The sequence below is a fragment of the Urocampus carinirostris genome, chromosome 15 (genome assembly GCF_059441175.1).
Source record: "Urocampus carinirostris isolate Australia breed hairy pipefish chromosome 15, RoL_Ucar_1.0, whole genome shotgun sequence".
Classification (NCBI taxonomy): Eukaryota; Metazoa; Chordata; class Actinopteri; order Syngnathiformes; family Syngnathidae; genus Urocampus; species Urocampus carinirostris.
The window spans coordinates 29,697,786-29,724,868 of record NC_142363.1 but is presented as its reverse complement, the minus strand read 5'-3'; the positions used below and the strand labels follow the sequence as shown (position 1 = coordinate 29,724,868).

Sequence of the window (27,083 nt, the reverse complement as noted above, 5' to 3'; positions counted from 1 at the left end):
GGCGGAAGAAGTGAGACATAGAAGTCAGGCGCGGGAAAATAGGAAGCCAGGGGCAGAAGAGATTGAAACTGGACAGGATAGACGGGATCGATACAAGATACAACAGCAAGATACTGGACAGGACAGGACAGACGGGATTGATACCGAATACTGGTTACACAAGCAAGATACCGGACAGGACGCGACAGACGGAATCGATACCGGATACAACAGCAAGATACCGGACAGGACAGAGGGGATTGATACCAAATACTGATTACACGAGCAAGATACCAGACAGGACCGGAGGGACAGGATCGATACTGGATGCTGGATACACGAGCAACATACCGGACAGGAGAGGACATACGGGATCGATACCGGATAGTGGATACTGGGGCAAGATACCGAACAGGGGAGGACAGAAGGGATTGACACCAAATACTGGATAAACAAGCAAGATACCAAACAGGACGCGACAGACGGGTTCGATACCGGATAATGGATACACAAGCAAGATACAGGACAGGGCAGGACAGACGGGATTCATACTGAATACTGGGTACACGAGCAAGATACCGGACAGGGCAGGACAGACGGGATTGATACTGGATACTGGACACTGGAGCAAGATACCGGACAGGACGGGACAGACGTGACAGACGGGATTAATACCGGGTACTGGATACACGAGCAAGAAACCGGAAAGGGCAAGGCAGACCGGATCGATACCGGGTAATGGATACACGAGCAAGATACCGGACAGGGCAGGACAGACGGGATCGATACCAGATACTGGATACACGAGCAAGATAGCGGACAGGACGGCCCAGACGGGATCGATACCGGATACTAGATACACGAGCAAGATACCGGACAGGGCGGGACAGACGGGATTGATACTGGGTACTGGATACAAAAGCAAGATACCGAACAGGACGGGACAGACGAGATCGATACCGGATACTGGATACATGAACAAAATACCGGACAGGACGGGACAGATGGATCGATTCCAGATACTGGATACTGGAGCAAGATGCCAGACACTGGATACTGATGCGCCGTGTAAGCAGACAAAAAAACCAATCCGAACCAAGGAAAGCGCGCCCTTTAAAACAGTGGGCCAAATGGGTGTGGATATACGGTATAATATCTCATCTCATCTCATTAGCCGTACCACTTATCCTCCTTAGGGTCGCGGGGGGGCTGGAGCCCATCCCAGCCATCTCCGGGCAGTGGGCAGGGGACACCCTGAACTGGTTGCCAGCCAATGGCAGGGCACACAGGGACAGACAACTCATTCACTCATTCACACCTAGGGACCATTTGGACCGGCCAATTCACCTGAAATGCATGTTTTTGGAATGTGGGAGGAAACCGGAGTGCCCGGAGGAAACCCACGCAAGCACGGGGAGAACATACAAACTCCACACAGGATGTCCGGAGCTGGACTTGAACCCACGACAGGTTCCCATGACATGAACTGTGCTGCACAAGCGCTAACCACTGCGCTGCCGTGCTGCCCTACGGTATAATAATGAACTTTATTTTATTCTAACATTGACTACCTGCAAGCACGCCTGAGCTTCATCTCATATCTTCTTTTTTTTCACCAAATTTCGAATGAGGCATAATCGGACAAACCACTGAGGGGGGAGGGGGCCACCATGAGACTGGCTATAGGTCGGGGTACAAAGCAGATTCACCCCTTTCCTCAGGAAATTTGGTTGATGCTGCTTTTGTATTCTTCTCATCAGATCTGCCACGTAATCTTACAACAAATACAAATATTTTGAATAAAAAACAAAGATATTTTGGAAGTTCATTGTTTAGCAACTCATCTCATGGGGTAGAAACACTTTTTAAAACCCGTAACTCGAAAAACTCTCGGGTCTGAAGATTTTCGTGCGTTTGAGTGAGAAACTGTACACGCACATGTTTTCTCAGCACAAACATTAAATAGAATCCTCCAGGTAATAATCTTAACCCCGGCGAAAGGAGCCGCTTCAAAGCGCGCCGCATCAGATTACCTGTTAGCATTAGCATATTAGCCCCGAGCACCTCTGCGCCGGCTGCCGCGCTTTGACTCCTTTAGCATTAGCATATTAGCCCGGGTGTGCGGCGCACTGATAGGCCCCCGTGACATTGAGGCTTGACTTTGACGCTCGCGCACACGCGCAACCCCGCGCCAACGCCGATCCAATCAAAGCCAACGCTGCAGAAATTGTGATCGACATCAAAAAAAAAAAAACGAAAAGAACCACGTAAAAGCCCCGCCGATCCGCCGCGCTACAAAGCGCCGGCGTGACTATCAAGCGCGCGGCTACAAAGCGTCGGTTAGCCTGTTAGCGATGCCGTTTCATCCTTGTTTATTTTCATTCCGCGATTAGCGCAAACTGACTGTAATTGAAGCCAACCGGCGCTCCCAGTCGCCCTTTCGGCGCTTGCAACAAATACGCCTTACTAAGGAACTCGTTCCTGGAATGCAATTACCGAATATTCTGGTCTATAATTCTCTCCGGAGCCAAAAAATGCCGAATAAATGAGGGAAAAACGTGTATAACTGGCACTCACTGTATACGTCGCATTTTGGGGGGCAATGTATTTGATGAAATCCAACACCAAAAACATGTCATCTTGAAAGGCAATTTTGTCATGATTGCGCCAACAGCCATGAGCGCTGATTGGTTCCCTGACCCTTTTTAAACCCCCGGCTTCCAAGAGGAAGCTGTCAGACCGTCCTGCAAACCGATGCTTTCAGCTAGGCAAGCTCTGTACCTTCCGACAATCTCCTGCCCTGTTTTCTCCTGCCTGATACCTGCTGCTGACCTATTTCTGGACCCGTTTCTGCCCTGCTCTTCTGTCCCGGCCATCGTCCTGTTTTTCCCTGTTTCCTACCCGATACCTGTTGCCGACCTCTTTTCTGGACTCGTTATCGCCCTTCCTCCCCCGTCCCGGCTACACTGAATCCCCCCGATAAGCAGGTAGATGCCTGCTATCAGTGTGTGTGAGTGTGTGTGTGTGTGTGTGTGTGTGTGTGTGTGTGTGTGTGTGTGTGTGAATGGGTAAGTGTGAAGCAAATTGTAAAGCGCTTTGGGAGGTCTTCATTGACATTCAGATTTGAACAAGAACAAGAAGAAAAGCAACAAAATAGAAGAAAAAAATAGGGGAAAAAGAAAGAAATGCAGCATAAAATGGAAAAAGGAGAAAAAAACGCTAAAAAAAGGAAAAGAAAAACTAGAAGAAGACTGGAAAAAAAGGCTATGTGAAAAACCTAGGAAAAGAAGAAACAAAAGAAGAACTAAACAAGTAACTAGAATTAAAAAGTTAAGGGAAAAATAAACAAGAAGCATAAAACGGGGGAGTTAAAAAGAGAAAAAAAAACAGTCGGGACAAAAAGAAACAAAAAACAGAAATGATAGAGAAAAATGGAAACGAAAAAGGCATGAAAAATGAAAAAGAAAATGTGGGGGAAAAAGGAGGAGAAAGACAAAAAGACAAGAGAAATGGTCGTAAAAAGCTAGGAAAATGAATCAAAAGAAGAAAAAAAATAAGAAAAAAGGAGAAAGGAAAACAAAAAGAAAAAGCAATAAAAAAGAAGAAGAAAAACTAAGAAAAAATGTTTTAAAATGAAATGCAAGAAAAAAAACACTCATAAATCAGGGAAATTTGAAGTCAAATGCTAGGAAAAAGAAACAAAAAAAATCCGAAAAAGGAACCGGAGAGAGAAAAAAAGAAGAAAAAAAGCAAGAAAAATGAAAATTAATCTCGGAAAAGAAGAAGAAATAAAAACCCTTTAATCACTCCATTACCAATAACATTATGCATAGATTCATAATTCAAAAACGAATTTCTTATCCTACTAAATCACAACAGCAATGATTCTTTCGGCTCCCGACATTCCCCTCCAAGAGCCGGCTCATCGAGCCGTTTCGTCCGCCAAGGACACATCACTGTTCCGCAGGGAGGGACGATCTGCGTGCTCATTTGGAAGTCTGTCCAGGAACATGCAAATGAATGCAAAACAGCTCGCGCGCGCGCGTCTTTAAAACAGGGCCGCTTGTATATATTTTCCATCTACAACGCAAACACAATCTGTTCTCGCGCGCGCACGCACGTGGCCATGTTTCGTCTCATCGCACTTTGGTTTCGCGTGCGTGTTTATGCGTGCAGGTCCATATGTCTGTAGCTGTTTGTTTTGAATTTCTGGATTTTCTTTCCTACAAATGAGGACAGAGTGAAATCAAGAGAGACGGGGAAAAACGGCAGACATTGGGGGGGGCGGGGTCAGGGAGAAAGGGGAGTGGCTTAGGTGGAGCAGCGGGTCAAAGGTGAGAATATCAAATATTTTAAAAAATAGGATGATAAAAATGACTCAAGTCAGTCCAAATATTATACACCTTTTCTTCTATATATTTTACGGGGCTATTTTAACATATTGAATCCGGCCAGCGAGACGGCAATGCGAAATGTACAAGAGAAAAATGAGCTGCGGTTTTAAATATGTCCACTTGAAAGCCAAGCGCCGCCCACAAAAACACTTTGGCTGTATTCCTTTCTTTTTCTCTCTCTTTTTTTCTTACTCCCTCTCGCTCTCTCTCTCACTCTATTTCTCTCTCTTTTTAAATTTTTTTATTTATTTTTATTCTCTCATTTTCTGTCTCCCTCACTCTTTTTCTCTCTCTTCCTTTTTCTCTCTCCCTCTCTCTCTCGTTATCTCATTCTTTTTCTCTATCGTTATCTCCTTTTCTTTCTCCTTATCTCCTACTTCTCTCTCGTCATCTCGTTATCTCATTCTCTTTCTCATTATCTCGTTCTCTTTCTTTCCTATATTCTTGTCCTCTCTCTCATTATATAATCTTCTCTTTCTCTCTCTCTCTCTCTGTCTCTCCCTCCATGTCTCTCCATGTCTGTCCCTCCCTCCATGTCTGTCTCTCCATGTCTGTCTCTCCCTCCAAGTCTCTGCTTCCATGCCTGTTTCTCTCTTTCTTTTCATATCTCTCTCTCTCTCTCTCTCTCTCTTGTCTCTCTCTCTCTCTCTCTCTCTCTCTCTCTCTCTCTCTCTCTCTCTCTCTCTCTCTCTCTCTCTCTCTCTCTCTCTCTCTCTCTCTCTCTCTCTCTCTCTCTCTCTCTCTCTGTTGTCTCTCTCTCTCTCTCTCTGTTGTCTCTCTCTCTCTCTCTCTCTCTCGCTCTTCATGTCTCTTGCTCCGTGTCCCTCCCCATGTCTGTCTCTCCAAACCTTTTTCTCTCGCTTTCCTTCTGTCACCCTTTCTTTCTCTCTCTCTCTCCTGTGTTTGTAGCTGATTGTTTGATTTTTCTCCCCTGGCCACAAATCAGGACAGAGTGAAATCAAGAGAGACAGTAAAAGACGGCAAACTGAGGTGGGGAATGAGGGGCCGGAGTCAGGGAGGTGGGGGTTGGCTTTAGGTAGAGAGGTGGATCAAAGGAATCCAAAGGTAGGGAACTGTGACGGAGAGAAAGTAGGAAAAGCGAAATGAGCAGGAATGAAGAGAAATTGTAAAATTAGTAAAAAAAAAAAAATACAATCACTGTGTTCTGAAGCAGACAGCACACAACAAATGCTATCACGGGGTGCATGTTATGTAAGTGTGTGTTTGGTGGGCGTGACTGTCTTGTTTGAGAATGTAATAGGCTGCTGTATGCTGTCCACCAAAAATTAATTCTCTAATTCTCTATCGTTATCTCCTTTTCTTTCTCCTTATCTTGTTCTCCTTCTCTCTCGTCATGTCGTTATCCCATTTTGAATGAAAATGGCATGAAAAATGAAAAAAAAAAATGGGGGGGGGGAAATGAGAGAAAAAAGACAAAAAGACAAGAAAAACTGTAGTAAAAAGCTAGGAAAGTGAAACAAAAGACAAAAAAAATAAGAAAAAAGGAAAAACGAGGAAAAAAAAGAAAAAGGGATTTTAAAAAAAAAGGAAAGAAGAAAAAACACAAAAATCAATCTGGGGAATTGAAGTCAAATGCTAGGGAAAAGAAACAAAAACAATCAGAAAAGGGAACAGAGAAAAAAGAAGAAAAAAGCAAGAAAAACAAAAGATAATCAAGGAAAAGAAGAAGAAATAAAGACCCTTTGATCATTGATTTACCAATAACATTATGCATGAATTCACAATTCAAAAACATATTTTTTATTCTACTAAATTGTACCAGCAATGATTCTTTCACTCTCCAGTGAACCTTAGACTCAAAAAGGAAAAGCTAAATGAGCAGGAATGAAGAGAAATCGTAAAATTAGTTAAAAAAAAAATACAATCACTGTGTTCTGAAGCAGACAGCACACAACAAATGCTATCACGGGGTGCATGTTGTGTAAGTGTGTGTTTGGTGGGCGTGACTGTCTTGTTTGAGAATGTAATAGGCTGCTGTATGCTGTCCACCAAAAAGCCGGGGTGGACAAGCGCAAAAATGAGAAAAGAAAAAAATGAAGTGCCATCAAATATGGAAAATGTTACAGCAGGAGACAGACAAGAAGAAAAAGACAACAAAACGGAGGGTTTTTTTCTGACCAGGTGCGTGTCCAGGTAGAGGCGGAGAGGGTCCAATTGGGCGGCGGGCGGCGTCCAGTCTCGTGTGCGGTCCAGGGACCCTCGCAGCCAGACGATAAATCCATCCAGCTGACTCTCAAACTTCTGCAAGAGAGGGTCCAGAGTGCAAAAATCAGAGATAGAAAAAGAAGGGTTTCTTTATCTATTACAATCATAATGGCCCAACGTTGCTGGGCATTCTCCTTGGGTGAGGTTGTTGGGGCCTTAGTTTGTTGAAAAAGCGCCAAAGAGTGTCAAAGAGCCACATTGCTATATACAGCTCCAGAACTGATTGTACACAAAAGCAGATGTTTATCAATTTTGTCAATATTTATTAAGGTTGCCTTGATACAAAACCTAGCTAAAAACGCTCCCAGAGGCCTAAAGTACAACTGTGTAAACATTCACGAAAATCAGTTTAGTCTTTTTGGAATCTATAAGCCACATACGAACACACTTACACACAAACCCACACACACACATGCATAACATGATTTAAATATACATTTAGATGGATTAGATGAGATTCATTCAGAGGGTATTTTATTTTTATTGTCTTTATATTGCTTTATACCCCTTTAAATGAAACCTTCTGTTTCCATTAATAAACTCAAATTATGAAAATGGTGAATCAACTTTCTAGGTGGCTAAAAAAAATGAAGATTTGAAGGATTGAGGAAAAATTAATTCTGGAGTCTATTAAAAACGATCCTTTTTTAAAACAAATACAGAATACAAAAGACTAAACGAATCTATAACTGCATTTTTATTTAGATTAAAATAGATATATATTTTTTAATTGATTTAAATAAATAAGAATATATAGTATATAAGTGTATACAGCGTTTTACGCTTGCACTGAGTTAAAAGAAACTTCTAGGAAGATTCGACGGAGTGCTATTGCCCCCTGCTGGCTAATAAGAGCATAACCCGGAACAAGGAGAAAGCGCAGCTCAACACAAAATAGATTTAAGACTTTTTAAACGCAAGAATAATATTTATCTAATTGAACTTGATACTAGAATTGCCAATTTATTTTTTTCGTTCAAGAAATAAAATATAAATGTAAAATAATGTATAAAATATAAACATCAAACCATTATAATACATCCAAATATTTATTTTTATTATAAAATGTAAAAAAAAAAAAAAAAAAAAAAAAATGTAGGTTTTTTTAGTTAAAATAAAAGAAAATATTTGTATTCAAATGGAATTTTAAAATAATGAAAAATTCCGTCATTACGTAAAGTTCCAGAAAAGTTTTGGACTCGGTGAAGCGTATGACGGCATGTAAATTCCAAGCGTGACCCTTTGGGAGGAAAAAAAAGATCAATAAAGGAGGAATGTAAATGAAAAGTATTGATAAACGGTAGGAAGATGAGCAAGATGAAGACGATAAAGATGATTGAAGGAAGAGCCGACGTCAAAACGCTGAGGAGAGAACGGCGAGAGATGGATCATGTTTTTGATAATCTTATATAAATACATAGTACTAGTGACTAGAAAAGGAAACAGCTGGGGTAAAAAAAAAGCACCAGGTGCCTGAATCTTGTAACTCACAGAGCAACTAAAATTAACAGTAGCAGCTAGCAACGAGCCATTACCTACAGCCGAGTGGATAACATAAGTGACTAGAGAAGGAAACAGCTGGGGTCAAAAAAAAGCACCAGGTGCCTGAATCTTGTAACTCACAGAGCAACTAACAATAACAGTAGCGGCTAGCAAAAAGCCATAACCTACAGCCGAGTGGATAACCTAAGTGACTAGAGAAGGAAACAAAAGGGGGGAAAAAAGCACCAGGTGCCTGAGTCTTGTAACTCACAGAGCAACTAACAATAACAGTAGCGGCTAGCAAAAAGCCATAACGTACAGCCGAGTGGATAACCTAAGTGACTAGAGAAGGAAACAAAAGGGGGGAAAAAAGCACTAGGTGCTTGAATCTTCTACCTCACAGAGCAACTAACAATAACAGTGGTGGCTAGCAAAGAGTCATAACATACAGCCAAGTGGCTAACATACGTGACTAGAGAAGGAAACAGCTGTGGAGAAGAGCCCCAGGTGCCTGAATCACGGAACTCACGGAGCAACTAACAATAACAATAGCATCTAGCAACAAGCCATAACCTACAGCCAAGTGGCTAACATAAGTGACTAGAGAAGGAAACAGCTGGAGAAAAGAGCACCATGTGCCTGAATCACAGAACTCATGGAGCAACTAACAATAACAATAGCATCTAGCAACAAGCCATAACCTACAGCCAAGTGGCTAACACAAGTGACTAGAGAAGGAAACAGCTGTGGAGAAGAGCACCAGGTGCCTGAATCACGGAACTCATGGAGCAACTGACAATAACAATAGCGGCTAGCAACGAGCCATAACCTACAGCCAAGTGGCTAACACAAGTGACTAGAGAAGGAAACAGCTGTGGAGAAGAGCACCAGGTGCCTGAATCACGGGACTCACGGTGCAACTAACAATAACAATAGCATCTAGCAACAAGCCATAACCTACAGCCAAGTGGCTAACACAAGTGACTAGAGAAGGAAACAGCTGTGGAGAAGAGCACCAGGTGCCTGAATCACGGAACTCATGGAGCAACTGACAATAACAATAGCGGCTAGCAACGAGCCATAACCTACAGCCAAGTGGCTAACACAAGTGACTAGAGAAGGAAACAGCTGTGGAGAAGAGCACCAGGTGCTTGAATCACGGAACTCACGATGCAACTAACAATAACAATAGCATCTAGCAACAAGCCATAACCTGCAGCCAAGTGGCTAACACAAGTGACTAGAGAAGGAAACAGCTGGAGGAGAAAAAAGCATCAGGTGCCTAAATCTTGTACCTCACATAGCAGCTAACAATAACAGTAGCGGCTAGCAAAGAGCCATAACCTACATCCAAGTGGCTAACACAAGTGACTAGAGAAGGAAACAGCTGTGGAGAAGAGCACCAGGTGCCTGAATCACGGAACTCACGGTGCAACTAACAATAACAATAGCATCTAGCAACAAGCCATAACCTACAGCCAAGTGGCTAACACAAGTGACTAGAGAAGGAAACAGCTGTGGAGAAGAGCACCAGGTGCCTGAATCACGGAACTCACGGTGCAACTAACAATAACAATAGCATCTAGCAACAAGCCATAACCTACAGCCAAGTGGCTAACACAAGTGACTAGAGAAGGAAACAGCTGTGGAGAAGAGCACCAGGTGCCTGAATCACGGAACTCACGATGCAACTAACAATAACAATAGCATCTAGCAACAAGCCATAACCTACAGCCAAGTGGCTAACACAAGTGACTAGAGAAGGAAACAGCTGGAGGAGAAAAAAGCACCAGGTGCCTGAATCTTGTACCTCACATAGCAGCTAACCATAACAGTAGCGGCTAGCAAAGAGCCATAACCTACATCCAAGTGGCTAACACAAGTGACTAGAGAAGGAAACAGCTGTAGAAAAGAGCACTATGTGCCTGAATCACAGAACTCATGGAGCAACTGACAATAACAATAGCGGCTAGCAACGAGCCATAACCTTCAGCCAAGTGGCTAATATGACCGGCTAGAGAATGAAACAGTGAAAAAAAAGCACTAGATGCCTGAATCATGGGACTCGGCCACCACCACATGCACGACTTAGCCGTGGAGGGTAATTGTAAACGAAAAGCTCCACTGGGACGAGCTACCTTTGCAAAATGGTCATTCAGGCTTCCGTAGTAGTAAGACATTTCTGATTTTTCATTTTTTTTTTAGAATAATTATTAAAGAAATTTAACCTACAAATCTTTATGTTTTTGGATAGTAAATGTGTTTTTGCATATTATTTGAATCAATAGTGTTTTGTTTCGATGAATGAAGTCACTATATAATACACACTGTGGCTTTAAAGGGACAGTGCGTAATATTTAGTGCAGCCATGTTTGTCTGCCATCTTGCTGCTTTTTGTCCCACTGGTTTTTGTCCGTATTACACGACAGTGCCATCTAGTGGTCCAACATTACACACTGGGTCTTTAATATTCTCGAGTCCTCAAAAATCGTAGTTAAAAAAAAATAAAATAAAGCGTTCCGGGCGTGGAACGGCGCTGCGGCAAAATCGGGATTAAAAAAAACAAAAACGGAGGAGGAGCTCTTCTTCTTCACTTCCTCAATTACGCCGCTCATCCGTCGCCACCATTACATGCTGCTAATTAAGCGGCTAATCAGCTAATTAGCCGAGAGCACGAAGGAATGAGGGACGAGACTGCCTGCGTGCGCGTGAGCGTAACTCGATTGCTTTGGTCTGTGGAGCTTAATGAAGTCTAAGGCCTTCTTCACTCTGGCACAGCGTGGGTTCAAACTATTCGGCATTCCGGGATGTTTGTAGCACTCATTTACATATTTTAAGAGTGAAAACTGTTTGGATTTAGGAATTTACAGGGCATAGAAATAAAGATGAGCGAGTATCGGTAACAAAATTGAAATTAAATAAATACATCTCAAACCGTAGAATGTAGATAAATAATTGACATTTCTCATTTAAAGGATTATCTTCTATTAATTACAATATTTTCAACTTTTTAGAAGGCAATAATGGGAAATAATCCTGATTTACCCAAAGCCTGTCACTGAATTTTATTTTTTCTTCTAATTTTACTATTTTTCTAGGGGCGCTGCAAGTAACAACAATTATTTTCTTGAACATGTAGTTAATAGTAAAGGATTTTATACATTTGACTACAAAGGATTTTATACGATTGACTACAAGTTACATGTATTCAGTTTAATGCAATAAAGATATTCATTGACTGCTTTAGTTCAATGTACAATAAAAGGTCAGGGCAGGCTGTGTGGAATGCATAAATGGCAGTAGTTTTGTCTAGGACACTTCTGATTACAGAATGCCTGGGTGACGCAGGACGACCAGAGATTGTGGAGCCCAGGCAGCTTCCTTGGCATGCCCATGGGAGGAGCCGGCACGCTATCGTGCGGGGAGAAGATGGCCAATGGGAGAAGGCTGGGGTTGGCTGCAGATGGCACATGGCCAATGGGGGAATAGTAGGATGTCTTTGATTTGTTTATTGAAATGTATAAATGATCCCAGGGAACTCATATGGGGGCCGTCTCCTGTTGGTACACTTAGTTCTGCTGTTAGGAATAATAAACCTGCCCCCGTTTGGAATTGCCGGCTTCCTGGTCATTTTTTTCTCCAAAAACGAGCGCGCATAATTGTTGGATGAATGTAAGTCGTGTTTGGTTAATGGAGTCAGATAACTAATTCGAACAATTTGGTAAAACGGTACATTTTGATAGTTAAATCCCAACAATAGTTACATAATAATGTAATTTCCTCAAATTGTAATATTTATAAAACATTATACTAAAAATCCCTCAAATAAACAAAATCAGCAAATACTAATAATTGTCACGGTTGCCCATGGCGCCCAATTGGTCCCGCCGGTTTGGCGCCAGCTGCGGCTCGTTGAATGATTGGCTTCCCTCCTATTCAAGCTCAGTGCTCTCACCCACCCTTCGTCAGTCCGTCAACGTACCTCTGCAACCCCAAGACGTGGGTTTTGACTCTGTCCGGTTTCCTGCCCGGTATTGTTTATTTTGTCCTGTTCAATATCGATCTCCAGTTTCGTTCTCGGTCATTTTGTTCTGTTTGTTATCGATCTCCAGTGTCTGGTAGCGTTACCATCTAGTTTGTCCTGTTTAATTTCCATCTCCAGTGTCTGGTATCGTTTCCGTCGATCTCGTCCTGCTTGTCATCGGACTCCAGTCTCTAGTGCCTGATATGAATCCTGTCTGTATCGACCCCATCTGTCCGATATCTGCTCGTGCAATTGGAATCGATCTCGTCGGCCTCTGGCTTCCTGTCATTCCACGCCAGACTGCTGCCTGACGTCTTCCGCCCATCGATCGCCGAATCACTGGCGTTTTGGGTTAAAAGAAAGATCTGCTCTCTACCATTACAGATGATTGAGCTGGTTTGAGGAATTATTTCAAAAGTGAAATAAGAGAAAAATGAGCCATAAAATCAGGACAATTTTCAGCCCAAATAGTATCTCCTCTTCATCAGTCTTGCTGCTGCCGGACCTAAGTGCTGCCTTTGACACTGTGGACCATATTTTACTAGAACGGTTGGAAAAATGGATTGGTCTCTCAGGAACAGTCCTCTTATGGTTCAGATCCTACCTCTCAGATAGGACGCACTATGTTAAATATGGTGAAATGACATCTGAGCCCTTTCGTGTTACCTGTGGTGTTCCGCAGGGTTCAGTACTTGGCCCCCTTTTCTTCAGAATTTACATGCTTCCATTAGGTGTTATTTGCAAGTATAATATCAGTTCCCATCTGCCACACTAAACTGTGGAAATTTGGAGGCCAGCCTCACTAAAATAAAAGAATGGATGTCACTCAAATTCTTGCGCTTTAACTCTGAAAAGACCGAAATGCTGGTTATTGGTCCATCTAAAAGCCGTGACTTTTTCTCAAAAACTGCTCTGTAGGTGTCATATATATATTCAAAATATTACTAGAACAGCTTTTTTCCATCTTCCCAACATTGCTAAAATTTGTCCCATGCTGTCTCTGTCGGATTCAGGGATTATAATTCATGCGTTTGTACCTCCCGTCTTACTGTAATGCCCTACTCTCCGGTCTCCCAAAGTCCAAGATCAAGAGCCTGGATCTGGTACAAAATGCTGCAGCGAGGCTTTTAACCAAGACAAGAAAGTTTGACCACATGATCCCGATTTTAGCTAACCTGCATTGGCTCCCTGTTAGCTTAAGTTGTGATTTCAAGGTCATGATTACTGATTCGGGGCATCTGCAGCTGCCCCGTTGGCGCCAACAGCCACAGGATCTGATTGGCTGTTGACTCTTTTTAAACCCCTGTCTTTCAAGAGGAAGCCGTCAGACCGTCTGCGAACCTATTCTCTCAGCTAGGCAAGCTTTGTACTATCCGACATTATCCTGCCCTGTTTTTCCTGCCTGATACCTATTGCCGACCTGTTTCTGGACCCGTTTCTTCTTTTTTTTCCTTTGCAATAGTCTTTGATCTGTGCAACCCTTTGAGACTATGTTACTCTTTCGTTTTGCTCATCAAAACAGCACTCAACTAAAAACAACGTGAAACCCAAAGCGAGCGAAAACAGGGAAGAAGTCGGGAGAAATAAGCGGGAAAAAAACAAGCAGGAGGCCGAGTGGTCTCGTTGATGATGCATCAAAATTCGTCTGCGTATCGACATCGGGCCATATTCAATAGGACAGATATGACTGATTAGTCAGCCTCCTCGTCAATAATCCGCCTGCCAATCATACGCGACCTTTGCAGGTGAGATGATGAGATGATGGATTAGCTAAAAAACGCAGATCCATCACTCGTGGCGGCCTCGCCAGAGCCCTCGTTGCTCGAAAAATATCATTCATCGACTGATCCGTAATTGCTCAAATATGCTAAAGCGTTTCTCATATTCTCCTCGTATAAGGCGCACTGGATGATAGGGCGCATGTTCAAATATCTGGCCAATTTAAGGTTTAAAGGTGCGATTTATTTTCTGGAAAATGCGGTCATTTGAAAAACAAATATTCAGGTTTTTTGGGGGCGATTAATTATTAAATTTACCTCCATTTTGTCCCACACATCAGGATCTCTGTCTCTGTCCCGGCCCACGTCCTCCAGAAGTTGCCTCACCAGAGTGGCACTCCCACGTCCGTCCACAGGAGGCGCCAAAGACCCGGGCAATCGCTCCTCCCCGTCTTCGGACTGAAGCTTGCTCAGTCTACCGGACTCGATGCTTCCGTCCAATGAGAGGGCGGTGTCGTTGGAGAAGGCGGGACTTAGCTGACCCAACGGGTCCTGCCTGACTGGACCCTTGAGGAAGAAGCAAGAGGTGGGATCCATTATTAAAATTTAGGCTGCTACCAAGTTGAAGTAGAGAGTAGGGCATTACAGTAAGACGGGAGGTAACAAACGCATGAATTATCATCTCGGTATCGAAATGGGACAGCATGGGACAAATTTTAGCAATGTTGCGAAGATGGAAAAAAGAAATGACATCCATCTGTTCTGAAGTAGGGATCACAAAGAGGATAGAAACCTATGTTAATTAGCTAATACCTCGTACCCCAGATAAAAACATAAAAATAACTAAACAGCATATAGTGAGTACTTGTCATATGTTATAAACATCTAACAAATATACACGCAAAGGAATAAATCACATTTTATTTACTTTTGGTGTAACATGACATGGGCTGGTCCGATGGAGTAGCAGGTGGATGCAGAGGTGGAGGAGACAGTGGATTTCAATGAAACTGATTTAAAAACTTCCACTGGTGAGGAATGTTATGCCCTTAAAATATTTCTCAGCTTTAATCGCCCCTTTATTTTTAATAATGTTGTGTCGTCACAGCCATGCAACTAAGAAAAGGTAACAATTGGTGTGCCTACTTGAGGGTAAATGGTCTGCATTTATATAGCGCTTTTCAAGTCAATGAAGACCTCCCAAAGCGCTTTACAATTTGCTTCACACTTACCCATTCACACACACACTCACACACCGATAGCAGGCAACTACCTGCTTATCAGGCGCATTAGGGATTGAGTGTCTTGCCCAAGGAAACTTCGACATATAACACGGAGGATCCGGGAATCGAACCTGCGACCTCTTGATCCCAAGACGAGCGCTTTACCTCCAGAGCTATTGGACTTCCAGAAAGGCTTTCTGTCTCTTCGATCGAATGGGAATCTTGTGCACTGTATAAAGTCTCAGTGATCTTATACTGCACTTGCATTGTTTGCAGTGATGCGAAAGGGAGAAAGAAAAACATGATAACCATGGAAACAAAAAGAACCAAAATACGAAGAAGGCACACGCGCTCTACTTCCTGAGCCAATGCCTTTCAATTTTGAGACACCCCATATCCATTTAGTCTTTTTCCTTAAGACCACTCAAATATTTCCTTGTCCGCTTCTGGTTAATGTCCGAGACATTTTCCTTTTTTCTCCAGCCATGGTTTATTACAAAATATTGTTTTAATAATTTTGTTTCCAAGGTTATTCCGCCTTCAGCATCACTGCAAGCTTTGGACCCATAGCGAATACTACAAATGATACAGTATTGAATCACCGACTCGCAAAATCTTTACGAAGCACACAAGATTCTAAACTGAACTGAATGAAAGAAGAGAAAGGCATTGTGGGAGGTAAGTCGGCCATACCATATCAGCAATTTTCTTGTTTCATTATTAAAAAACAACTATTATAAAGTGTTCTGTGCTGCTCATCGGGAAGTATCAAACCTCTGGGAATGGTTTCAGCATAAAAAAAGCACCATTAGAAACAAGGAGGTGGCTTTGATCAGATCTTTGTCTACACATCAAAGAAGCTCAGTTTAATAGTTTGTCTTCCTCAGGGTTGGGTAGGGTTACTTTAACTGGATTACTTTCAATTACTTTTGGATTACTCCAATACCAAATATGCTAATAAAAGACAAAAGGAACTAAATATGAATAAGATGACTAAATTTTGTTACTCCCCAAGCGAGTAACAGAATACATGGAACGGCAAAAATGATGTTGGCAAGCTGTTTGGATTTATTTTCATTTTGTTTCCGGCGCATTTGATGTTCGTTTTGCCGGAGATCAAAGAGATCAAAGCCAGGAGAGAAAGCTTACCACGTGTTGTGAGTCATCATTTTATTCATATTTAGTTTCTTTGGTCTTTTATTAGCATATTTGGTATTGGAGTAATCAAAAAGTAATTGAAAGTAATCCAGTTAAAGTAACCCCTAACCAACCCTGGAGAGGGATGATGTTTCGTGCATGTCCACATCGTTTAGGCACTGTTTCTGCATCAGTTCAGTGTTCTTATAATATGATTCAGCAAAGTGCATTTGTGTTTATCAAAAGCATTGTTTACTATTGTGTAGATATTGAAGGTTTCACAAATGCAAAAAAATGTCTTTGATAGTTCGCAATAGTCCTGCGATTGGCTGGCAACCAGTTCAGGGTGTCCCCTGCCCACTGCCCGATGATTGCTGGGATGGGCTCGAGCACCCCCGCGACCCTACTGAGGATAAGCGGTGCAGCGAATGAGATGAGATGAGATGAGATGAGATGAGTTTGCAATAGTCTTTGATCTGTGCAGCCCTTTGAGACTCTTTGTGATTAAAGGCTATACTAATACAGTGGAACCTCAGTTCTCGACCATAATCCGTTCCAGAACCCTGTTCGAAAACCGATTTGTTCGATCACCGAAATCATTTTTCCCATTAAAAATAATGTAAATCGTTTTAATCCGATCCAACACCCTGAATGTTTAACGTAAACATGAAGCTAACCCAGGCTAATCATACGTTCGCGTTATCGTAATATTCCGTACGAAAGATGACGCTAACATGAACGTGTAAAAATAAAAATAAAAATCAGGTCGTTTACAAGTCATTTAGCACCAGGGTCGGGGTCTCCACAACAAGTGGTGAGCGGTTCATTGGAAAGGGGGCTCCGTTCCAACACCCTGAACGTTGGGCTCCATTCCAACACCCTGAATGTTTACCTTGAATGTTTAACGTAAACATGAAGCTAACCCAGGCTAATCGTACGTTCGCGTTATCGTAATCTTCCGTACGAAAGATTACCCTAAAATGAACGTGTAAAAATTTCTTACCTTTGTGGTGGTCAGCAGAAGGCGCAGGTGGCAAATTGTAAGGTATATTACATCTAGTTATTTGTAATTTTTTCACGTTACAAATGGCTCTGATGGAATATACTTGCTTTCATACTGTTTTTTAATACTTGTTCTCTATTTTTCTACTCTTTTATATGATTCTGTTTAAAAACACGCATACTTTCAGTCTTTATTTTGAAGGGTACAGGAAACTCATCATGTTATGTTTTTACAACTGCTTGACTTCTTCTAATAAAAACAATCGCGTCACTGGGCCACGGTGAGAAAGAGGAGTCATTCAGAGGAGTGGGTCCGTTTTTCTCCCCGCGGTAACTGGGGGCCTCCTGTTGATATCAAATCTGCATCTTCCTTGACTCTCATATCAGCCAGAGATTAATATCCCAAATGAATCTGTCACAAATCACTGTACATTTTTAGTGCTTTCGCAATAATCATCTCTTCACTAGCATTATATCCCGCTAACTGTTTTTCATTTATGAAAATCATCAAAAGTTTTTCAACCTCTTCCAAAACTTGTGGCCGTTGCTTGCTTATAGCACTCACTCCCTTAGCCGCATCACTAGATTTCACCGCCTCCTTATTCTTTAGTATCGTACTGATCGTAGATTTAGCCATGCTGTATTCCCTAGCAAGATCAGACACTCGCACACCTCCTTCATATTTTGCTATTATTTATTTCCTAAATGCAATGGTTGTACGCACTACTTTTCCTTTTTCACCTGATTTGTTCGAACTGAGAGGCGTTCGAAAAAGGAGGTTCCACTGTAAACATGACTTGACATTTTCATGCGATGTCAACCAATAGCAGACAAGGGCCTGTGAAACGATGTGTGTTAAAATCAACTAGTGGGGAAAATGACGAAGGAACGAATGAACCCCGATGGAACGGGAACAAAAAACTAACCAGCGGTGAGGAAGAGACCCCGTCCCCACTCTCCGAAGAATCCCAGTTTTCGTGATTGAGTTCTGTCAGTTCCCAGTCATCCACATCCTGCAAAGCATCAGGACTAAGGTTCTCACCACCGGGTCTCTGCAACAAATCGTAAAAACGTTGAGGATTCGGAATTTCTGAGACAAAATCTCCAAATTCCACACACCAGTGACTGGGCCAGACTCTCCAGGTTGATAGCCAAAATGTCGCTCTTGTGGATCTGAACGGGGAGCGCTAAAAACTCCTCCGACCCGTACCAGTGCTCTGGGTTCGAATCCCCTCCTGAAGGCAAGAACTCCTGGCGGACCAAATATAAAAGATTGAGAAGGTAACTTGAAAAATGTAATCGGATACAGTTACTGTAATCAGTAATATTACCTTAATATTGCAGCAAAGTAACTTGCTATTTTTCAATTAATTTTGGATTACTTTGCTAAAGTAATATGCTCATAATAGACAAAACAAACATGGCCTTTATTTTACTCATTTACTTTTTGTCATCTATCATTAGCATTTTTGCTATTTTTTTCCTTTTTAATTTTTTTTTTGTTATTGTATGTGTTTGTCTTGCTGTCGCTCACCACTCTTGAGGGATATGACCAAGGTAGATAGCTGGAATAGCTCTCGCTCTCCCTTTGTCAGTCCGTCAATGAACCTCTGCCCCGCAAGACGTGGGTCTCAGTCCTGTTTCCTGTATTGTTCCCGTTTATTTTGTCCTGTTTACTAACGGTTTCCAGTTTTGGTCCCATCTAGTTTATCCTGTTTAATTTCAATAACCTGTTTTTGTTCCCGTTTATTTTGTCCAGCTTAATATCAGTTTCCAGTTTCGCTCCCGTCTAGTTTGTCCTGTTTAATTTCAATATCCTGTTTTGATATCCATCCTGTCTGTCTCGTCCTGTCTGGTATCGACCCCATCTGTCCGATACCTGCTTGGGCAATTGGTATCGATCTTGTCGGCCTCTGGCTTCCTGTCATTCCACGCCAGACTGCTTCTTAACGTGCATGACTGCCCCCATTTCCCGTAAAATAAAAGCTTGTGTGAGAAACGTCACGCATTTGGGTCCTGATCCTGATCCGGTTCATGACAACTTCGTTACATGTATCCCGTTACTCCCAAAGCTTGCAAATATATGATTGACCTAGTACACAGAGAGCTTTGACAACCAAAAATGTATCACCTTGTGTCTTATAAGCTCAGTGCTCTCATTCTTCCTTTGTCAGTCCGTCAACGAACCTCTGCCCCGCAAGACGTGGGTTTTGACTCAGTCCTGTTTCCATTCCCTGTCTGGTATTGTTCCCGTTTATTTTTGTCCTGTTTGATATCGGTTTCCAGTTTCGTTCCCGTCTAGTTTGTCCTGTTTAATTTCAATATCCTGTTTTTGTTCCTGTTTAATATCGGTTTCCAATTTCGTCTAGTTTGTCCTAATTTTGATATCCTGTTTTGATTCCGGTTCATGACAACTTCGTTACTTGTATCCCGTTACTCCCAAAACCTAGATTGCCTAGAACACAGAGAACTTTAACAAGCAAAAATTTCTCACCTTGTGTCTTTTCTGTTTCATCAACCAGGACGGCGTCTTGCCAGAAGGAGGTCTGGGGTCTGAGTCCTCCCCGCTGGCCTCCAGGTCCGAAGACAGGATCTGATCCATGGTAGGGGACGGGGCAGATAGGTCGGAGTCGCCATCGCTGTAGGTGAGAGGGTCCACTCGGTTTCTCTGGGACATCAGATCTGATGCGAGTAAGGGGGCTTCCCCGGAATTCCCGTTAGTCGTCATGGGATCCCGAATACTGCCACCGTTCATGACCTGGTGCACGAAAAACTGATCAGACCCGAAGACTGGCTTCAAATCACAGGAATATTTTGATACCTTTTAAGGATAAAAAGGTGAGGGCAAATACAGTAGACCCCCGGGATATGGTCCCTCACCTTAAGACATTTTCAGGAATTATATTTTTTCCTGCCCCTCTAAACAGATTCGCTAAGAAGCCAGTCTACTATTGGTGGACATCATCTAAAATACTCCTATGCTATTGGTTTTCATCACAGCTTCATAAAAATGCCAATACAATTTTGGCTGAACTACCTCTCACAATGCCTTTCTCTCTATTCGGGTTAGAATTTCGTGTGCTATGTAAAATCTTTGCAAGTCAGCGATACAATTTTGTATCATTTTTGGTACTGTATTCGTTCGCTATGAGTCTCAATGTTTAAAACGGTGCTAAAGAGAGAAGCAAAAAAAAAAAGATACACCGTGGAAGCAAAGCTTGTGATAATCAAGAAATACGATGACGACACAAAAATCGTCATCTTCGCTATATTGCATGGCAGGTGGAATGTTCCAAATTTGTTTTATTTTTATTTTTATTCCGCCATCTCCTCGCATTCACCCGCTACTCCAATTGAACAGCCACTTCAAACGAGAGGTAAATAAAATTCCATTTTTTCTTTACATGTATGTTTATCTGCACTGTACTTTAATCATATTCACGTATATTACACACAACTGTCACGGTTGCCAGGGCGGCCAGTTGGCCCCGCCCGTGTGGCGCCAGCTGCGGCTCATTGACAGATTGGCTTTCCGTCTATTTAAGCTCGGTGCTCTTATTCTTCCTTTGTCAGTCCGTGAACAAACCTCTGCCCCGCAAGACGTGGGTTTTGACTCAGTCCTATTTCCCTTCCCTGTCCGGTATTGTTCCCAATTATTTTTGTCCCGTTTAATATCGGTTTCCAGTTTCGTTCCCGTCTATTTTTGTCCTGTTTATTTTTCTCTCCAGTTTTCAATCCCGTCTAGTCTGTCCTGTTGAGTTTCGACATCCTGTTTCATTATCAATCCTGTCTGTCCCGTCCTGTCCAGTATCAACCCCATCCGTCCAATATCTACTCGGGCAATTGGTATCGATCTCGTCGGCCTCTGGCTTTCTATCATTTCACGCCAGACTGCTGCCTAACGTGCATGACTCCCTATTTCCCGTAAAATAAAAAGCTTGTATGAGAAACGTCACGCGTTTGGGTCCTGATCCTGTTCTGGTTCATGACAACAACTAGCAATTTCTACAAACTTTTCTCTTATTTTAATGTATTTATTTAGTTAAAATAAGGTTTCTATCCCCTGCTGAACGACAATTTCATTGTCATATCCTGGGGCTCTACTGAATATCATATCGCGATTTTTCAAAATAATTTGCAATGCTAATGACGCTAGCTGGTAATGCTACTCACTGTGAATCAGTTACCTGACAACCCGACTCTAGCTCCAAACAGAACTTGGAGCGATCCAGACGATCCCTCAAAGGATCCATTTGGGTGGTAGGGATGGCGGTGGCGAGTTGGTCCTGGTTTTCCTGCTCAGAGACTCTCTTGTTTTCTTCAGGTTCGCTTGAGATCGGCGCGACTCCTTCAAAGGAAGACGGCTCCCCCTTGTGGTTATCTGCCAACTGGGGACACTTTTCTGTCTCGCTTTGATCCCCGGCAGGACGGTTGCAGTTGAATGAATCTTCGGAGGTTACGAGTGCAGCTAAACAGTTCCGGGCATCCTGGTTGAGTGCTCCCGATTCCTTGTTTTCTTCTGCGTCTGTTTCCGAGACTTGCTCGGTGTCCCGGACAGTGTCCTGGTTGTCTCGAGTCTCGTCGCTTGGACTGTAGTCGTTGAGTTCGTAGGCTGTGATGCCGCAGTCCAGAGAGAAATAGTCCTGACTGCAACGAATGGTCAGCTGGCCGCAGTCGTCGACTTCGGTCAGGGCGTCGAGTCGACTGGTCTGAAAAGCAACGAGAGTAGGCGCGTTGGATGAGAGCAGTGTTTTCGATCCTAGACGCATCATCTTTGCTGGGGACGCATTGGGACATTTGTCAGAGGAATGGAGTCAACTTTTGCAACTGTGATTACTCTTTTTGTTTGCATTCGATAGTTGAATGAATGAATGAATGAAAACTTTATTCGAACATCAAAATAAGAAACAGAACAAAAACAATAACTCAACAACAATATAACGTTACATAATATGTTCGAAAAGGGGTAGTAAGAAGCAAACGCTTATATTACATACATAGTTAATGTCACGATCCTCTCAGTTGCCCGCTGATTACCCTCACTTTGTCACTCCTTCAGCCCCAGCTGCCACTCGTTTCCTCATTATCCCTCTCCCTGTTTAAGCGCTGCCTTCCGGTCACTCTTGGTCAGTCCGTCAGGGAACCTCAGCACATGCAAGGCAAGCACTTTTGACTCTTGTTCCCGTTTTGATTCCCACCTGTTCCTGCATCCTGCGACCTGCCTGCCCTACCTCGTCTTCCTGCCTGATTGCTTCCCCTGATTACTGCCATCGATCCCCTGCCCCTGGCTTCCTGGTGGTCTTTGGTTCCCTGACTAGCTTCCGATCCCCTACCACGCTTCGTTCTCCTGTCCCAGCTATCCAACTTGTTCTGATCCACGACCCCGCTCTGTTCTCCTGTGCCGGCTACCCTACTTGCTCCAATCCACGACCACGCTCTATTCCCCTGTCCCGGCTACCCGACTTGCTCCGATCCACGATCACGCTCTACTCTCCGGCCCCGGCTGTCTTCCTCACCACCTGTCACCGGCCCCGGGGGCTTCCTGTTCCACCTGCCCAGCGAGCACCAGATCGCTATTTTTTCCTTTTTCCCTCATCCCTCCCGATACCTTAATAAAGTCTTCCTGATGGTCTCCGGTTCCCTGGCTTGCTTCCGATTCACGACCACGCCCTGTTCTCCTGTCCCAGCTACCCGACTTGTTCCGATCCACACTCTGTTCTCCTGTCCCGGCTACCCAACTTGATCTGATCCACGCTCTGTTCTCCAGTCCCGGCTACCCGACTTGCTCCGATCCACGATCACGCTCTGTTCTCTGTCCCCGGCTGTCTGCCTCGCAACCTGTCACCGGCAGCGGGGGGCTACCTGTTCCACCTGCCAAGCAAGCACCAGATCGCTGTTTTTTCCTCTCTCCCTGATCCCCCCCAATACCTTAATAAAGTCTTCCCGATGGTCTCTGGTTCCCTGACTAGCTTCCGATCCCCGACCACGCTTCGTTCTCCTGTCCCGGCTACCTTACTTGTTCCGATCCACGACCACGCTCTGTTCTCCTGTCCCGGCTACCAAACTTGTTCCGATCCACGCTCTGTTCTCCTGTCCCGGCTACCAAACTTGTTCCGATCCACGCTCCGTTCTCCTGTCCCGGCTACCTTACTTGTTCCGATCCACGACCACGCTCTGTTCTCTGTCCCCGGCTGTCTGCCTCGCAACCTGTCACCGGCAGCGGGGAGCTACCTGTTCCACCTGCCAAGCAAGCACCAGATCGCTGTTTTTTCCTCTCTCCCTGATCCCCCCCAATACCTTAATAAAGTCTTCCCGATGGTCTCTGGTTCCCTGACTAGCTTCCGATCCCCGACCACGCTTCGTTCTCCTGTCCCGGCTACCTTACTTGTTCCGATCCACGACCACGCTCTGTTCTCCTGTCCCGGCTACCAAACTTGTTCCGATCCACGCTCTGTTCTCCTGTCCCGGCTACCAAACTTGTTCCGATCCACGCTCCGTTCTCCTGTCCCGGCTACCTTACTTGTTCCGATCCACGACCACGCTCTGTTCTCCTGTCCCGGCTACCAAACTTGTTCCGATCCACACTCTGTTCTCCTGTCTCGGCTACCTGACTTCTTCCGATCCACGACCACGCTCTGTTCTCCTGTCCCGGCTACCAAACTTGTTCCGATCCACGCTCTGTTCTCCTGTCCCGGCTACCTGACTTGCTCCGATCCACGATCACGCTCTGCTTTCCGGCCCCGGCTACGGGGGCTTCCTGTTCCACCTGCCCAGCGAGCACCAGATCGCTGTTTTTTTTCGTCTCTCCCTGATCCCTGCCCGATACCTTAATAAAGTGTTGTGCGATACGTTACGCATTTGGGTCCACTGTTTGTTCCGGTCGTGACAGTTAAAAAACATTAATGTCCCTCTTCTTACAACCTAAAGTCTGTTCTCCATAATGAGTTAAGGTAATCCGACCATTCTTATGTTTTAATCATTAATAGTCTCAATTTTCACCCCAGGTGGTATAAAATGTTGCAAAAATTGATTGTTGAGTGGTTTGGTTCTCACATGGCTTTGTTATGAAGCTCCTAAATCACTCAGTTTTTGGCAATTATATTGTTTCTGTCTCTCCTTTTTAATAGCCTAATCCAATTTTAATCTATCCTTTTGTTCAAATAAGTATTTATTCAAAAATTGATCTAACCCAAAATTATCTACCAGGGTCGGGAACCCCTGGTCCTCCAGAATCATAGTTCTCCCTCTTTACAATCGACTGTAGGACATACCTGGTGTTGATCCTGACCCTGGTCCTGGTCCTGGCTGAAGGCCTGCAAGATGTCAGTCTGCCTGGTAAAGTTCCCGTTGGGGTCCTGCAGACCGCGAAGGAGTCGCTCCTTCAGGACCAGAACTGAAACCCTCAGTTGATGCCACAGAAGCTGCACGGTCCTGGCACACCACCACAGACAAAACGTATCAAATCTGAGTACGGTTGTGATATGGTTTTTGGGGTGTAGTCGCGGCGTCACTTACCTGATGTCCACTATGATGTTGACCGAGTAGGACAGGAGCTTGAGGGAGAACTCGGTCTCCAAGAGAGCGTGGATCTGCTCCACATGGTCAGAGATGTCCTCGCAGATGTCCTGGATCAGCAAAAAAGCACAAAAGTGCAGATATCATGAGCATACACATGTATACATGATCTCGATTCGACGATCGCTGGGCAGAAGAGATCGAAACCAGTCAAGACAGACGGGATCGATACCGGATACACGAGCAAGATATCGGACAGGATGGGACAGACGGGATCGATAGCGGATAGACAAGAAAGGGACAGGACGGGACAGTCGGGATCAAGACCGGCTATGGGATACTGGATACAACAGCGAGATACCGGACAGGACTGGACACATGAGGTCGAGACCGGATACACGAGTAACATACCGGACAGGACAGACAGGATTGACACAGAATACTGGAGCAAGATACTGGACAGGACGGATACCGGGTAGGTCTGTGGAGACAGACCGAATCGAGAAAGGGTTCACGAGTAAGATACCGGACAGGTGGAGACAGGCGGGATCGATATCGGATACTGGAGTAAAATACCGGACAGGACGAGACAGACTGGATCGATACCGGATATTGGATACTAGAGCAAGATACCAGACAGGACGAGACAGACAATCGATACCAGATACTGGAGACTGGCGCAAGATGCCGATCAGGACGAGACAGGCGGGATCAATATCAGACACTGGAGACTGGAGGAAGATACCGAACAGGACAAGACAGGCGGAATCGATACTGAAGACTGGAGCGAGATACTGGACAGGAAGGGACAAGCGAGATCGATACCAGATACTGGAAACTGGAGGAAGATACCGAACAGAACGAGACAGGCGGGATCAATACTGGATACTAGATACATGAGCAGGATACTGGACAGAGTCAAAACACAAGTCTTGCAAGTGCAGAGGTTCGTTGACGGACTGACAAGGAGTGAATGAGAGCACTGTGTTCAAATAGGAGGGAAGCCAATCAGGCAACGAGCAGCAGCTGGCGCCAAACGGGCGGGCCCAAGTGAGGGAAATGGCAACCGTGACAGAAGTAACTCCCATAATGCCTTTCTGTCCTTTCATATAGCTCAGAATCTGATGTGCTTTGTAAATACAAAACTGTATTTTACTCTATTTATTCGCCATGGGTCCCAAAAATTGTATTGATGCTAAAGGGAGAAGTAACAACATGATAACCATGGAGCACAGCATGTGAATTGTTACCCTAAAGCAAGGTAATCTTCTGAGGGCATTGAAGGATTTTATACATTTGACTATAAAGGATTTTATATGATTGAATACTAATTACATTTAATGCAAAAGACATTCACTGGCTGGGCTGTGGTGCGATGTCAGGGCACCCTGGTGGAAAATGTTGTCCACAGGAACGGCGGGAACGGGACGTAAGGCTGATAAGATAATCAGCACATCCAGACGCAGAAAGGCCCTAATGACGTAGAAACGCTCGGTGTTGTTTTGAGTATTCCAGACATCGCGACGCTCTTCGACGAGATGGTGAAGCCCAGGGGGGGCTTCCTTGGCGCGCCCATGGGAGGAGCCGGCACGCCATTATGCGGGGAGAAAATGGCCAATAGGAGAGAGCTAAAGGACTTGAGAAGAAGGCTTCCCAGATACTCCAACGTCGCTAATTCGGCCGTTTTCGAAGGAGTACACTTAGTTAAAATGTTAATGAAATTAAATCTGCACCCGTGTGATAATGTCGGCTTTCTTGTTCATCTTTTCCTTCAAGAGACGAGCGCGCATAAATTGTCGTGTGAATGTAGGTTGTGTTTGGTTAATGGAGTCAGATAACTAATACGAACAATTTGGTAAACGGTCCATTTTCATATTTAATTCCCAACAGCATGAAAATCCTTGAAGGTGGAAGGTTTAAAATCGGTATCATTTTGATGATCCGACCTTGCAGTCTCCTCCCCTTTTTGCAACCACCCACTACTCCACTCAACCAGCTCAAGTTACATCATAGCAAGGTGAATACCATTTCATTATTCCTTTACATCACAGGTGTCAAACAGGCGGCCCGCGGGCCAAATCAGGCCCGCTAGGGGATTGAATCCGGCCCGCGAGACAACACTCAGAGAAGCGCAAGAGGAAAACAAGCTGCAGGTTGAAATATGTCCACTTGATGTTGCCAAAGCCAGGTGCCTCTCACAAAGACACTGTACTTGTATTTATTTCTCTCCCTCTCTCTTTCTTTTCCACCCCTTTTCTCCCACTCTGTCTTTGTCTCTTTCTCTCTCTGTGTCTTTTAACCTCTTTTGCTCTAACTTCCTTTTGACCTTTTCTCTCTTTTCTCTTTCTCTCTTCCTACCCTTCGCGCTTTCTTCTCTTTTCTC

General features: G+C 44.0%; 1 protein-coding gene across 1 annotated transcript in view; it reads right to left on the bottom strand.

Moving 5' to 3' along the window:
- The window catches only part of akap6 (A-kinase anchoring protein 6), a 147,195-nt gene that overhangs the window by 99,692 nt on the left and 20,420 nt on the right, over positions 1 to 27,083 (bottom strand). Inside the window, exons 4-11 of the mRNA XM_088354684.1 lie at positions 24,701 to 24,810; positions 24,457 to 24,616; positions 21,373 to 21,894; positions 19,680 to 19,943; positions 18,305 to 18,436; positions 18,112 to 18,237; positions 14,142 to 14,390; positions 6,513 to 6,635 (exon numbers count right to left, since the gene is read on the bottom strand). Of these exons, the coding sequence (XP_088210810.1) occupies positions 6,513 to 6,635; positions 14,142 to 14,390; positions 18,112 to 18,237; positions 18,305 to 18,436; positions 19,680 to 19,943; positions 21,373 to 21,894; positions 24,457 to 24,616; positions 24,701 to 24,810 (1,686 nt within the window). The remainder of the gene's footprint in view (positions 1 to 6,512; positions 6,636 to 14,141; positions 14,391 to 18,111; positions 18,238 to 18,304; positions 18,437 to 19,679; positions 19,944 to 21,372; positions 21,895 to 24,456; positions 24,617 to 24,700; positions 24,811 to 27,083) is intronic.